We start from the raw sequence: 13,498 nt of genomic DNA on the forward strand, positions 1-13,498 counted from the left end.
CTAGGGAACCTGGAGGGGATGGACCGAAGACAGTGACCAAGCCATTTGTCTCGTGCCATCCCTCTCCAGCCTTCCACAAACCTTGGGCAGGGACACCACTCCTACCCCCTGGCTAATAGCACTCCATGGACCCAACCTCCATGACTTGATCTCACTTCCCTTTAAACTCTGTTCTAGTTGTAGCCTTCACAGCCTCCTGCAGCAAGGAGTTCCACAAGTTGACTCTTTGCTTTGTGAAGAACAACTTTCTGTTACTAGGTTGAAGCCTGCTACCCATTCCTTTCCTTTGGTGTCCTCTAGTCCTTCTTTATGGGAACTAATGAAGAACTTTTCTGTATGCACTCTCTCCACCCAACTCCTGCTTTGAGAGACCTCTATCCTGTCCCCCCTCCGTCTCCTCTTTTCTAAGCTGAAAAGTCCCAGTCTCTTTAGCCTCTCTTCATATGGGACCTGTTCCCAACCCCTGATCATTTTAGTTGCCCTCCCCTCTCCCAGCCTCTCTCTTCCCCTCTCCCACCTCCTTTTCCCAGTCTCCCCCAATTTTGTTCAATAAAGACAGATTCCATTTTGGAAGACACATTATCTTTATTTTGTACATCAAGAAGAGGGGCTAGGGAAGGGTAAGTGGAAGGAGGTGAGGGAGGAATGGGGCACGAGCCCCCGATAGGGAGGACTGGGCTGGCTCTGCGGGCTTCTCAGGGTGGAAGCTCTCCTGAAGCCCCCCAATTGCCCCCTCTCCCCAGATGGCAGCCTGCGGCAAGTGCAGCCAGGCTGATGGCTGAGTGGTGTGATATGCCCAGTGTGGGTAGTCCGGGCAATCCAAGCCAGGACTGCTTTGCAAGCGGGGCACCCCTGAGAACTGTCTGTCCGGGGTGGGGGTCGGGACCCTTTAAGCACAGCCCTCGGCTAGCCTGAGACAGCATCTACACGCTCTAAGTCCTCCTCTGATGCCCTGCCGGCACTGCTTCCGGCCATCCTTAACCCCGGTTCAGGGTCCACTTAATGTGGACATGCTAGATCGAATTAGCAAAACGCTAATTCGAACTAGTCTTTTAGTCTAGATCCGTTAGTTCGAATTAGCTTAGTTCGAATTAACTAATTCGAACTAAGTTAGTTCGAATTAACATTGTAGTGTAGACATACCCTGAGGGAGGCCCCTGCTGGAAAAGAGTTTTTTGGGATAAGTGCTTGCTCCTCTACCCAGGCCTCTGAGTGCAACTCATGCATTGAATTAAATGCCACCGGCACCATTGGTTGCTGGGCTGAGATGACATCTGAAGGATGGAGTGAAGGAGGCATTTGTAACACAGGCAATGCTCCACATGGTGCAAAGCTCCACATGATCCAATAAGGGCACTGTACTGGTCACTGGCCTGGCTGCCAAGACAGCACTGTAAAGGTCCACACAGTCTCAAGTACCCAGTATCACCAGCATTGCCTCAGCAAAGGGCTGAATTCCCTTTCCATGCCACAGAAATCACATTCCGGTGACCACCAAGTGGCTGTCGAAGCTTGCGTCCATTGGTTAACCATCACTAGAGGAGAATGGTGTCTTGAGGTGATGGATAAGTGCTGGGGGAGGATGGATCACTACCATGTCAGAAACTCTACTCATGATCTAGGGCAGTGGTTCCCAAGCTTTTTAATATTGGGGAACAGCAAACATGTTGGGCTGACAACATTCTATTTGCACATCTGAATATTCATTATGCAAATGAAAAATATGCAAATAAAATGTTTCCTTTTTGCCAAAATATGTACCGCTGTCCCCTCATACACTGTGCCCCCCATATTATCCTATTCAGCCCCAGCAGTCAGAGCAGCCACCCACCGGGAGGAGCAGGTCATGGCCCCCCTGCTAGAGCAGGCCTTGCCCCCACTCCACACGGTAGGTTACAAACCCCCTCCTCCACCAGAGCAGGCCCTGATCTCCCCCACAATGCAGCTGCGACAGGTCCCAGCCCCCTGTCAAGTGGAAGGTTCCAGTCCCCCTTCATCGACACAGGCCCCACCCCGCCACCACTGCAGCCTCTCTCCCCCACCGGAGCAGGCCCTGGCCATCCACAACGCAGCCACAGTGCAACCCACTCCCAGCCACTGGAGCAGGCCCAGCTGCTAGAGCAAATCCCAGCCACGTACCACACAGCAGCAGCACAGGCTCCACCCCTAGCTGCCGAAGCAGGCCCCAACCACACACCCCGCAGCCAGAGCAGGTCTTGGCCCCCCATCCTTCCCCTGCCAGAGCAAGCCCCAGCCACCTACCATGGGGCTGCAGTCTCCTCCCTCCCCTCGATGCCACAGCCACTCTCCACGTGGCCCTGCCAGCCAGGCCTTGTAGTGGCTGCTGGAGTTGGAACTGGGGCCACAGTGAGGCTGCACCAGTAGGGACAGCCTCACTGTGATCCTGGCTCCAGCTCCAGCCTTGCCCCGCCACCTCACTCAGCCTGCTACTGCATAGTGAAGTGGGCGGAACATAATTCCCTTATGGGGAACCCCAGCTGGCGGAAGACAGCTGGTGAGAGCATGACTGATGCCAGCAATATGGTGACTGAAGCCTCCCCTGCACTGAGAGGGTGGAGACTGCGATCACAGGGCTGAGAATCTAGAGCAACCTGCTGAAGACAGAAACCTAGGGCATGGAGACAGAGAGCATTATCTTGGTTCTGGACGCTGGTGGCATTCACTTGGAGCTGCTATTGGAGGGGTTCACCAACAGGTATAGGCCTGTTGCCGACAAAGCAGGATTTAAAACCCGGAGACAGGTGAAGTCCCCGCAGAGACTCTTTAACTATATTATGTAACTAACAACTACTTATTAACTAACTTCTGTAAACTATTTACAAAGCTTTAAGATCAAGGAGAAGGAACTGATAACCCTTAGTAGGCAAGAGAAAGGTGCTCCAACTAACCAGTGATAAGAAGGAATTAAAAGAGTGTAAGACCAGCAGTGCCTAATATACCAATGCATGAGTGTGGCACTCAAGAAAGTGCCACAGCTAATCCTATGAATACCACTAAGTCAAAAATCTCCAATGACTACACATGTGCATGCATATGCACATCTAGAATTCAACTGACATGGGCAAGCACTTGAAATAGAACATTAGAAATTAATGTAAAATGCTTACAGCAGTTGCAGAAAATACTATCTTAATAACACTATCACACAACAAATGTGTGTCAGAGCTGTAACTTCCTATTAATAAATAATAATAATTATTTTTGTATAGCATAAAGCCTATTGAAACTGTTTCCTATTATAACAGTTCTCCCATGTTAACAGCTATGTCAAAATCATTCAAAACAAAGCACTACAAGGGATTCAATACCATTATCTACCTGATTCTTCTTGTTCATCAATGTCTTGAGGATCTGAACCACTTCTATTACGATATTCTTTATAACTTTTTGTCTTACGAGTTGCCATCTCATCATCAGTAGCATCTCCACTTTCGCCCTGGACACAGTGAACATTGTCATAGATATCTTTAAAATGTTACTTTATTTTATATTCTTTTTGTGAATGTCAAAAACTGAACACAAATTGGGTATTCTACATTAAAGACTAAAGAAGACTGCTGTTAATACTGATATTTGTCACCATCATTCTAGATAGTAAAGAGGTAATTTAAGTCTCATGAAAGTTACCCAAAGGAGTGTGGGAACACTGGCTATCATCTCAATGCAACATCTCACAGAAGAAGATAACGATCTTGATCTTGATAACGATCTCACAGAAGATGATAACGATATTCTGGAGTGCTCTGGTTAGTTCTGTGTTATTACACTGGCATAAAACAGTTCTAAGCAGAGTGAGACTGGCCCCTTGAAGTATCTCCCTGGCTAAAGGAATTTTTGGGTAATGTCGTTTCTACATCACCTGTCTGTTGGCCTCTGGTGCAAAGGATGTATGTCCAGGAAAAAGAAGATGTGGACTGGGCAACTCAGGTGCACAGCTGATCTTCAACTAATGAAACAACTCTGAGGGGCTGCTGACAGCAAGCAAAAATACAACTGCTTGCAAGCTTAAGGAAGCACAAGGTAGGGGTCAGAGGCAACTGGTGAGGAGGACCAAAGCAAGGGCACTGGCCACGTGTCCCCCCAGACCAGGGAAGGTCCAGAGCAACCTCGCTCTGCTCCAGCCCCAACTCCGCTGCCTTTGCCCTGCCCTAACCCCACCTCTTCCTCCAACCAAGGCTGCCCAATGGACTAGCAAGGCTGGAGAGTTAGCACTGGCAGCAGGAGTTCGCCACTCTCCTACATCCTAACACTAATTTTGTTATAATTTGGGCCTTTCCACCTTCTCTTGGCAAAGAGTTCCCCAGGTTGATTGTGAAGAAAGAGAAGGTTACTCATCTTGTACAGTAATGGAGCTTCTTTGAGATGGTTGTCCCTGTGGGTGCTCCACAGTAGGTGTCTGGGGTGCTGCTGCACCTCTAGTTGGAGAATTTAGGTAGCAGTGCCCTTGGTAGCTGTGTACGCAGGGCAGCTGCATACGCGGTTGTGGCTGCTTTGCATGTGCAACCAACCATCCCTTCAGTTCCTTCTCTGCTCCAGAAATAGATGGTTTTGAAGAAGAGGGAAAGAAAAATGGGTAGTGAAGCACCCACAGGGACAACCATCTCAAAGAACCTCTGTTACTGCACAAGGTGAATAATCTTCTCTTCTTCGAGGAGTGTCTCGGTGGGTGATCCACCTTACTTGACTATGAAGCAATACTCATGCTTGGAGGAGGGAGCTTCAGTTGATCATGAGAATGCATGGTAGCTAATATCGTCTGGCCAAACTGAGTGTCATGAGACAGGTAAGTTTCAAGTGCATAGTGCTGTGTAAACGAACAAACGGAGGACCATGTGGCAGCTCTGCAAATGTCCATGAGAGGTATGTTGTGCAGGCAAGCTGTAGATGTCACCATTGCTCTTATGGAATAAGCATGTAGTTGCAGCGGAGGGTCCTGCTCAAAGGTATGGTAAGACAATAAATTGGCATGCCTCTGGCTCTTTTTGTAGTTATGCAAATCACCAATGTTATTTGTGTCATCTGTTTAGTTCTATCCAAATAAAAAGCAACCACTCTGCAGATGTCAAGTCAGTGTCATTCAGCCTCTCTGGTATCCACATGGGGTTTTGGGAGGAAAATAGGTAAGTAAATTGGTTTGTTACAATGAAAGGGGGTTGGGACCTTTGTGAGGAATTTTGAATGTGGTCACAGAATGACTTTGTCCTTTTGGAATATTGTACAAGGAGGATCTGCCATAATAGTGCTGAGTTTTCTTACTCTTCTGGCAGAGGTGATAGCGATTAAAAAAGCCACCTTCATGGAGAGGTGGAGCATCGAACAGGTAGCAAGCAGCTCGAAAGTCACTCATCCACAAGCCCTAAATACTAGACTGAGACCCGAAGGTGGGGTTGGAATCTTTGTGGATGGATGTTTTGAATTCCCTTTAAAAATCGGTTACCAATCAGGTGGGTAAAAACAGACTTGTCATCTATAGGGAGATGAAAGATGTTATCGCTGCCAGGTGAACCTTTAGGGAGGTAAATGAGAGTCCCAATGTTTTAAGAGACAATAGGAACTCTAGAATCAGAGAAAGGGGCGCAGTCACAGGAGCTATTTGTTTCTGTGGGGACCATACAGAAAATCTTTGCCACTTACACAGATCAATTTCTCGTAGTTAATGTGTGACTATTGAGAAGGATCTCTTTAACTGCTCCAGAGCCAGTCAGAAACCATGCCTGCAAATAAAGAATCTCAAAGTGCGGATGATGTGTGCAGCCACCGTTCTGCATCAGGAGATGCGGCAACATCGGAAGATGCCATGGTCTCCTTGTGGACATCTGCATTAGGTAAGGGTACCATGTCTGTCTGGGACCAACAGGGAGCAATTAGAATTACTGTGAACGTGTAATTCTAATTGCTCCCTGTTGGTCCAGGCAGATATGGTTATTGATGGAGAAGCGGGATTGGTGGGAATGCATATGATAGTTCCATGTTATTATGAACGCATCTCCTAAAGAGTGTGTTCCAATGCCCACATGAGAACAGTACTATGGACACTTCTTGTTGGCATTGGCTGCAAACAATTCCACTACTGGGAATCCCCACTGACTGAACACTTGTAATAGGAGATTGGAGTCTATCTCCCATTCATGATTCGAATTTAAGTTCCTGCTGAGGACGTCTACCATGATATTGTCTTTGCTCGGTAGAGGATTGAAGATGTATGTTGTGTAGAATGCACCATCTCCATAGGTGGACCGCTTCCAAACAGAGTTGGTATGACCTGGCTCCGCCCTAGTGATTTATATACTGTATGGTTGTCTCATTGTCCATAAAAATCTGTACTGATTTGTTGCAGATTAGATGCAGGAAGTATTGGCAAGTATAGGCTACTGCTCTGAGCTCTAACATATTTAAATGCAAACTGGATTCCTCCAGGGACTATCACCCTGCACTTTGAATTTGTCTGTGTGCACACCCCAACCAAGGAGAAATACATACAAAAATGATGAGGTTTAAAATAGCTGTTAAAGAAAGAGATTTTGGAATCGTTGCAATCTAAAAAGCTAACAGTATTGGGAATTATTAGGAAAGGAATAGATAGTAAGACAGAAAATATCAGCTTTTTAGATTGCCACTGCACTTTGAGCTGATGTTTTTGAGGAACTATCCACAACGATTCCAAAATCTCTTTCTTTAACAGCTATTTTAAAGCTCATCATTTTTGTATGTATAGTTGGGATTATATTTTTCAAAACTTTGGTGGGGGGAAGCTCTGTCTTAAGCAGTGCTGTGTCTTCTCTTTCTTTCCCAGGCGGCATAACCAGAGAATACTAGAGAGAGAGATGTGACCCTTTGCCTCTCCTCCTCCTGCATGCTATCAGGGGCACATGATCCCTCATGCACCCTCTCACAGCGCCTATGGTTGTGGTGGTGCTTTGTGTATACAGAGGTGAGAGTGGGGTTCCAGTCACTGAGGAAAGGATACTGACTACAGGACCCATGTTACTTTCCATATGATTACTATCAGGGCTCGACAAATCGTGTAATCTACTCGCCCGTGGCGAGTAGATTACAAGCCGGCACAGCTGGCACCGCTCAATCTGTGCATGCGCAGCACGATCTGTGCATGCGCAGCTCGCAGAACCATGCTGCTGGCGAGCTAGCCTTGCCGCTGCTTGGCGAGCCCTGATTACTATGATTTATCATTTATAATGAAGTAACATATAAAGGTCTCAACAAGTCTGCGCTCCAATGTTCTACGTACTATCCTTCAAAAACTGGGGCCTCCCTGTGAGTGAGGAAAATAAGCCATTCCTAAATAAATAATAAGCCAAGAAACTGCCATTGCAATTAACATAGTTTCAAAGTTTAACAGCTATATTATTATATACTGATTTTCCCTCTGGTACAGAATACTGTATTATGAGTAGCTTAAATTGGCAAGATGACAGGATTAGTACATAAATAACAAAAAAATTCTACCCTCATGATGACTTTCTTCTTTTTCTTGGCTGTGTTTATTCCTAGAGTGTTGTTTCTCTGCACACTGGGTTTCTCTGTGCTTTTGATCAGGGCTCCTGTGCTTGTATTCCTGGCACTCCAGCGTCTGCCTCCAAACAGTTCAACAGCCTGGGCCAAAGTTGGGCCTTCAAATCTGCCATCCTCCTACAAAAATTCTCAGTATTACAAAAACAACAAAACAAAACAAATCTCCCCCAAACCCCCCTACATACAGTATTGCAGAAAGACTCAAACATTTTCTAAAACAGTAGTGAAGACATTCAGTATAAGTCAGTGAAAGAACATGCAGAACATGTAAAGCAGAGCAAGTTTTCTTATAGTAAAAATACTTCTGTTTATTGTTTGTTATTATTGGCAAAATGTTTTGCCTTTTGTGTTTTTGTATCCCACCTCCCACTGCTCAAAATTTGAGCCCTTCTGAAAGTATGGGCATTGTTTCCTCTATAATCAAATGTTAAAATCAAAGGCCCAAATAGCATACCAGTTTCACTTTTTATTCTATGATATATTAAGAACAGCTTAATACAAAAGGTATGATTTTAGTGTATCAAAAAGCCTTTGATTAAATGCAGTATCAAAGGCAAGATTCACTAATTTTACGCTAGTGTCAATCTATTGACTTCATCGGAGCTACGCTGGTGTAAAATGAATGTAACAGTGGAGAATAATGTCTTGTATCTTTAACCTTAACCTCTCTAAAACACATCTGAATATGAATATTGTTATCTTAGAAACCTTCACTTATTTATATACTAGATCGGGGTAGGGAACCTTTTTTGGGGTCAGAAGCTGCTGACCTACAGAAAAATCTAGATGGAGGGGGAAGCGTGGGGCTGGAGTACCAGCCCAGATGCCTGATGCTGGAGGGGGGGAGGACCTGAAGTCTTGGGGGCCAGATCAAGGCAAGCGAGGGGCTGAATCCAGCCTCAGGGCCATAGGTTCCCCACCCCTGCACTAGATAAAAATGTACCTTACCTGATAAAGGCAAACATACTGTTTCCGTAGCCATTGCAATCTCTGATCAGGGAATTTCCTCATTTTTCTTACAGCTTTTGTTAATTCCAGCAATCCATCATACAGCATTTTGGCAGTATATTTTGGAGCCACAAAATGCAGCAACTTATTATCAGTAGTCTGAAGTCCATATAGCAGTGTTACACCATTCTCTTCAAGGGACATACTACAAAGTTTATTTTGAACACACACAGTGTGCAAATCAATGCCAGGGTGTCCCATGTACACAGCCTTTGCTGAAAACAAATCCAAAAAACCTTCCACCAGTCCATTCAATCCAGTACTGCCAAGAAACTGAAATTTACCAAGCTCAGCAGTGCTACTTAACACACCCAGTTTTACTTTAGTATTTGCAGGGCAAGTTGTGGTGGGTTTTATCCATGTCAAAGTACTATTGTCAGGTTGCAGCTGAAGAAAACAGCGTGCCGAGAGATGCATCTCTTGGTCATAATGTATGACAGTTGCCCCTTGAAGCATGAACTGATGGACATCAGCTCTGATTGATAAGATATACCAAGGAATGAGTTCTATTCCATGACTGTAGGCCTTTTGCTGCTCTTCAGTCGTATTTGTGTCCCATTCTTTTGACTGCTCAGATATGTCACTTTCTGAATCTGAGAGATCTCCAATTATAAACCTGTATGTGAAGTAGAATACAACACTTTACATTATCAAGTATTTGTATATATACTATATACATAGTGGAACATCTGGTACATATTTTTTCATTTACTCTATGCACGTTTAGCTACAATGCTGTCTTTATAATCAATATCTCTGTATTAGAGACAGAGAAAATATGTATGACAATATTTTCAGGTATTCTCTCCTTCAAACATCACAAGTACAAAATATAAATAAACATTTAAAAAGTTATTAATAATGAACATTTTTCACAGGGGATCCAAAAACAAAGTGATTCCTGCTTCTTAATCCAATCCATACAATAGCTTTGATTATGTACAAATCTCATGTGTGAACACTAGTCGCACAGACTAGTGGATTGAGGGCTAACTCCTTCATTATATATCTACTTTTCAGTTATTCACTCTGTGGCCTTGAGCAAGTTACTTACACTCTCTGCTTAGGCCATAGCTACATTTTGGAGCTAGGGGTGTGATTTCCAGCTCTCTCAGACATATGTACACTACCTCCCATTCAACTACCACACTTAAAATAGCAATATAGTTGGGGTGGCACAGGCTGCTGGTAAGCCATTCCAAATACCACAGGGATCAAGACGGTTTGTACTCAGCAAGGCTTAGCCCATGTCACTACTTACCACTAACTGAGTCACCGTAGGTATATCACTATATTTAGTATGCTAACTCAATGACAGTTACTATGAATATGTGTACATAATGTGGGAATTACATCCCCAGCTCATAGCATAAACCATATCCTTAATGTCCTTAATAGTGTCAACAACATGTACCTTGCCCAAAAGAATGTTGTGAGAATTGGAGAATATTTCTATTTTGAACATGTAATATGTTACATAAGTAGCATATAATTCTCAATCACAGAGTCTGTAGCTACCATTCCAAATATAATGAACAACTTTACTGTTCTTACATAGAGTAACTATGAAGCAGGAAGATCTAAATTAATAAATATGGTTTATGAGGACAGAATTCACTTGCACCAAAATCTCCTCTCCACAGAATCATCTTCTACCAAATTAAAACATACATATACTGCAGTACGGAATGTAAAAAGAACAGATCCTCAGCTGTTGATTTCAATGCATCTCACCCTATAGCTGCACATTAAATGATCTGTCATCATGACCATACAAGAAAACCTTTTTCAAACTGAAAAAAAATAAGCAGCCAACCCCACAGATATCCCAGAACATATTTACAAAATTTAACAACAGAGAGGACTTGCAAAGAGTGGGCCAGGATGGACAGGTGTGGCAGACCCTTGTCTGTGCCTTAAGCAACACCTTGCAACACAGGATGGAGTCAAATGTAAATGAAGCAGCCATGCAAAGAATGCACACAATTCATTTCTAGCAGTAGCTAGCACAAGCAACATAGCTTAGGAAGTACTGAGAACAAACTTACAGAACTCGGTTTGATTCACAGGCTTTCTTTGCATATGTTGCACTTAGATGCATTAGGAATGAAAGAAACAGATAAAAGGAAATATTAGAAGAGAATGTAGTTTTCAGAAGGAAATAGCAAGACATAATATATATGAAGAAAAATTCTGTGAATTTTTATGCTTACACTATAGAAAAATTACTGTGCTTTAAAGGTGTTGATTCATACACATACAATATGACTTGTGTTTCCAAAGTGGGACCAATCATTAAAAGGATTATATGGCAAAATTTAGAACTCCTACATAAGTTAGCTGATTAACAAATCTAGAAAAAATACAAGTATACCAGCAAGCTTCTAAAGGTCAGTTCTTTTCCATTCACAAACAATGCAAATTTATAACAAATCAAAATGAAATTCCAGTTCTTCTTTTGGAGTGGATAAGTGAATGTGATTCTCACAGCCATACACTTTTAAGGACATCAAATTACAATTATATTATGCAATTTCTCCTTCTGCAATGACATCTATCTTTTATATATTCCTACTCTCAAATACTGTTGTGTGTGAAAACATTAAACCACAGAAAAATTAGGGGAGCACCTGTCTCAATTAACTCTGGTTTACCTTGATTCAGATAATCATTACATGTTACAAATTTGAAATAATAATTTGAATCATATAAGCATTTTAAATTAGAAAAATAACCATAGCCTCTCTGTCAAAAGAGTGAAATACAAAGGAGATGACAATTAATTGTACTTGCATTGGCAGTATGTCTTCCTGCCCAATTTGTTTTATTCCTAAAAAGAGGAAGCCCTAACAAAAATGAATCATTGACACATACTTGGCATTTCAGGTAATTCCTGGTGAATAGTCAAGTCACCAATCACAGTGTGCTAAATATCCTATCAACTAGTAAAAGTGAGAAATCTGATTAACACATTTCCTAAATTTATTAGGTCCCTCTTATGTTCTTCAGATCAAACTAAATTACCTATTTTGTCAACTCATGGCCTAAGTTCTATATTTAATTCAGGAAAAAGCAATTAATGGAAGAGCTTCATTTTCATTTTGAACTATGACACTGAAGCAAATGATATGTTTTTATTTCTCCAAACCTCAAAATATTACTGTTTTATATATCACCCTTAGAAAAAAAATCAAGATTTCTATTATGACACAGTCTTTAGTTAGAATAAATAACTATAATTAAAACTACTTTTTAACTTTACTAAGTAAAGAGCATAAGTTAATGACTTTGGTATACTACACACAAAATACTATTCTCATCTCACTAGAAAAACTGACAGCAATTCACGATATTTTAAAATAAATACTTTTCCAGCCTCTACACAAAAAGAGAGCAATGCAGTATTGCCTCATCCTTTTGTGTTGTCATTTCCTGTTCCTTCCAGTGTTGTCAGTGTGCGCAAGAAAGAGAAAACAGGACAGTGGGAAGGGAAAGGAGACTTTAAGCACTGACTGCTCTCTGCCAGAAGGGCCTGGTTATTTAGGAGTGAAGACTTTGGGGAAGCAAATGGGGGCAGACTGCTCAGTTCATTGATGTATATAGATATGAAACATATGCTCCAAAGCAACAATTAAACATTTACAAGATAAGTTACCTTTCCATATATTGTTTGGCCATTTGTAGAAGCATTTTATTTTGTCGGTAAGTGAAATGTTTTCCCAAGTTTCTGTGAATTAAATGCTACTTTAAAAAGTGCTACGAGTTAGATGCTAGTTAAGAAAAATCATTTCTGGAAGTATGCATTTAAGTTGTATGCCTATGGGCTTTCTACAGCCCTCTTCTGCAATCAAAGTATGATGTGAATGGATAGTGAAGTAGAAAAGCCTTTCTTGGCATCAGCTGCTGATTTGTTGCTCAGAAGGAACTAAGGCCGGATGTTAATAATTCTATTAGAAAACATTATTTCAGGAAACAATTGCATGTAAATGAAATAAGCACAGGAAGCAGGTAGTTCCTTCTCAGATGCTCACTTATTGGACTTTACATATAGGTGGCTGAACCAGTTTGGATACTTCTAAACATGTGGGTATTTTACTATCTGTCATGTGATTGAGATTACTTTAATTAATACCACTAGGGAATTAGGGTGCATGTTCCCTGTTAATTATCTGCTACTGTGAGATTTTAAATTGGTTAGATTTGACTAAAGCTCTTGGTAAAAACAAAAGTTCCTCTTTCTAACAGAAACACACCTGTCTTTGGGAATGACTGTGTGATGGACATAGAACCATCATCTCACCCAACTACATTTTTCTCTTGTTTTTGTGTTGTATAGCTCTGGTTAGTTAGAAATGCACTGTGGGAGTCTCATCCTAAATTGGAAGCTATATACATAAAACCAAATCCACTCCCATTTAAAATGCTTTCCTCTTTACATTCAGTAAGAGACAACAAGAAAAACAAGGCAACAATTTGTGAGACCAAATGATTTCGCAGTCTCTGGACATAACACTATTCCTATGTGACCAGTACTGTACAGTATGCTCTATGGTACTGATCTACTACTGGACCTTTCACTGTCCAAGTAGAATTGGGACTCTGAGGTTGCTATGACACCTATGATAAATAATTGGACCAATCCAGTGCGAAAATTCCAAGTCTTTAATAACTTTCAACAATTTTTCCTGAGATAATTTATAAACATCATATGAACATATCCTTAAAAGGTAGCAGGTTTATAATAATAAACAACTTTTATATTAACTAGGGAAAAATACTGTTCTAACCCACAGGATACAATAGTCTGAGCTCTGATAACAGAGATGCCATGGTGCAATTCCTGGGACAACTGATCTGTGTTGGGATTTACTTTCTCCTCATGAGTGCTCTAAGTGTGTGTGCCTGCATTCTCCATTTCTTCCTGCTCCAGGATAGAGCA

At 42.1% G+C, this 13,498-nt stretch overlaps 1 protein-coding gene across 1 annotated transcript in view; it reads right to left on the minus strand.

Moving 5' to 3' along the window:
• Positions 1 to 13,498, minus strand: part of PLCE1 (phospholipase C epsilon 1) — a 233,062-nt gene that overhangs the window by 71,373 nt on the left and 148,191 nt on the right. Inside the window, exons 8-10 of the mRNA XM_025181886.2 lie at positions 8,500 to 9,175; positions 7,486 to 7,668; positions 3,340 to 3,457 (exon numbers count right to left, since the gene is read on the minus strand). Coding sequence (XP_025037671.1) covers positions 3,340 to 3,457; positions 7,486 to 7,668; positions 8,500 to 9,175 — 977 coding nt within the window. The remainder of the gene's footprint in view (positions 1 to 3,339; positions 3,458 to 7,485; positions 7,669 to 8,499; positions 9,176 to 13,498) is intronic.

This window comes from Pelodiscus sinensis, chromosome 8 (genome assembly GCF_049634645.1).
Source record: "Pelodiscus sinensis isolate JC-2024 chromosome 8, ASM4963464v1, whole genome shotgun sequence".
NCBI classification, from domain to species: domain Eukaryota; kingdom Metazoa; phylum Chordata; order Testudines; family Trionychidae; genus Pelodiscus; species Pelodiscus sinensis.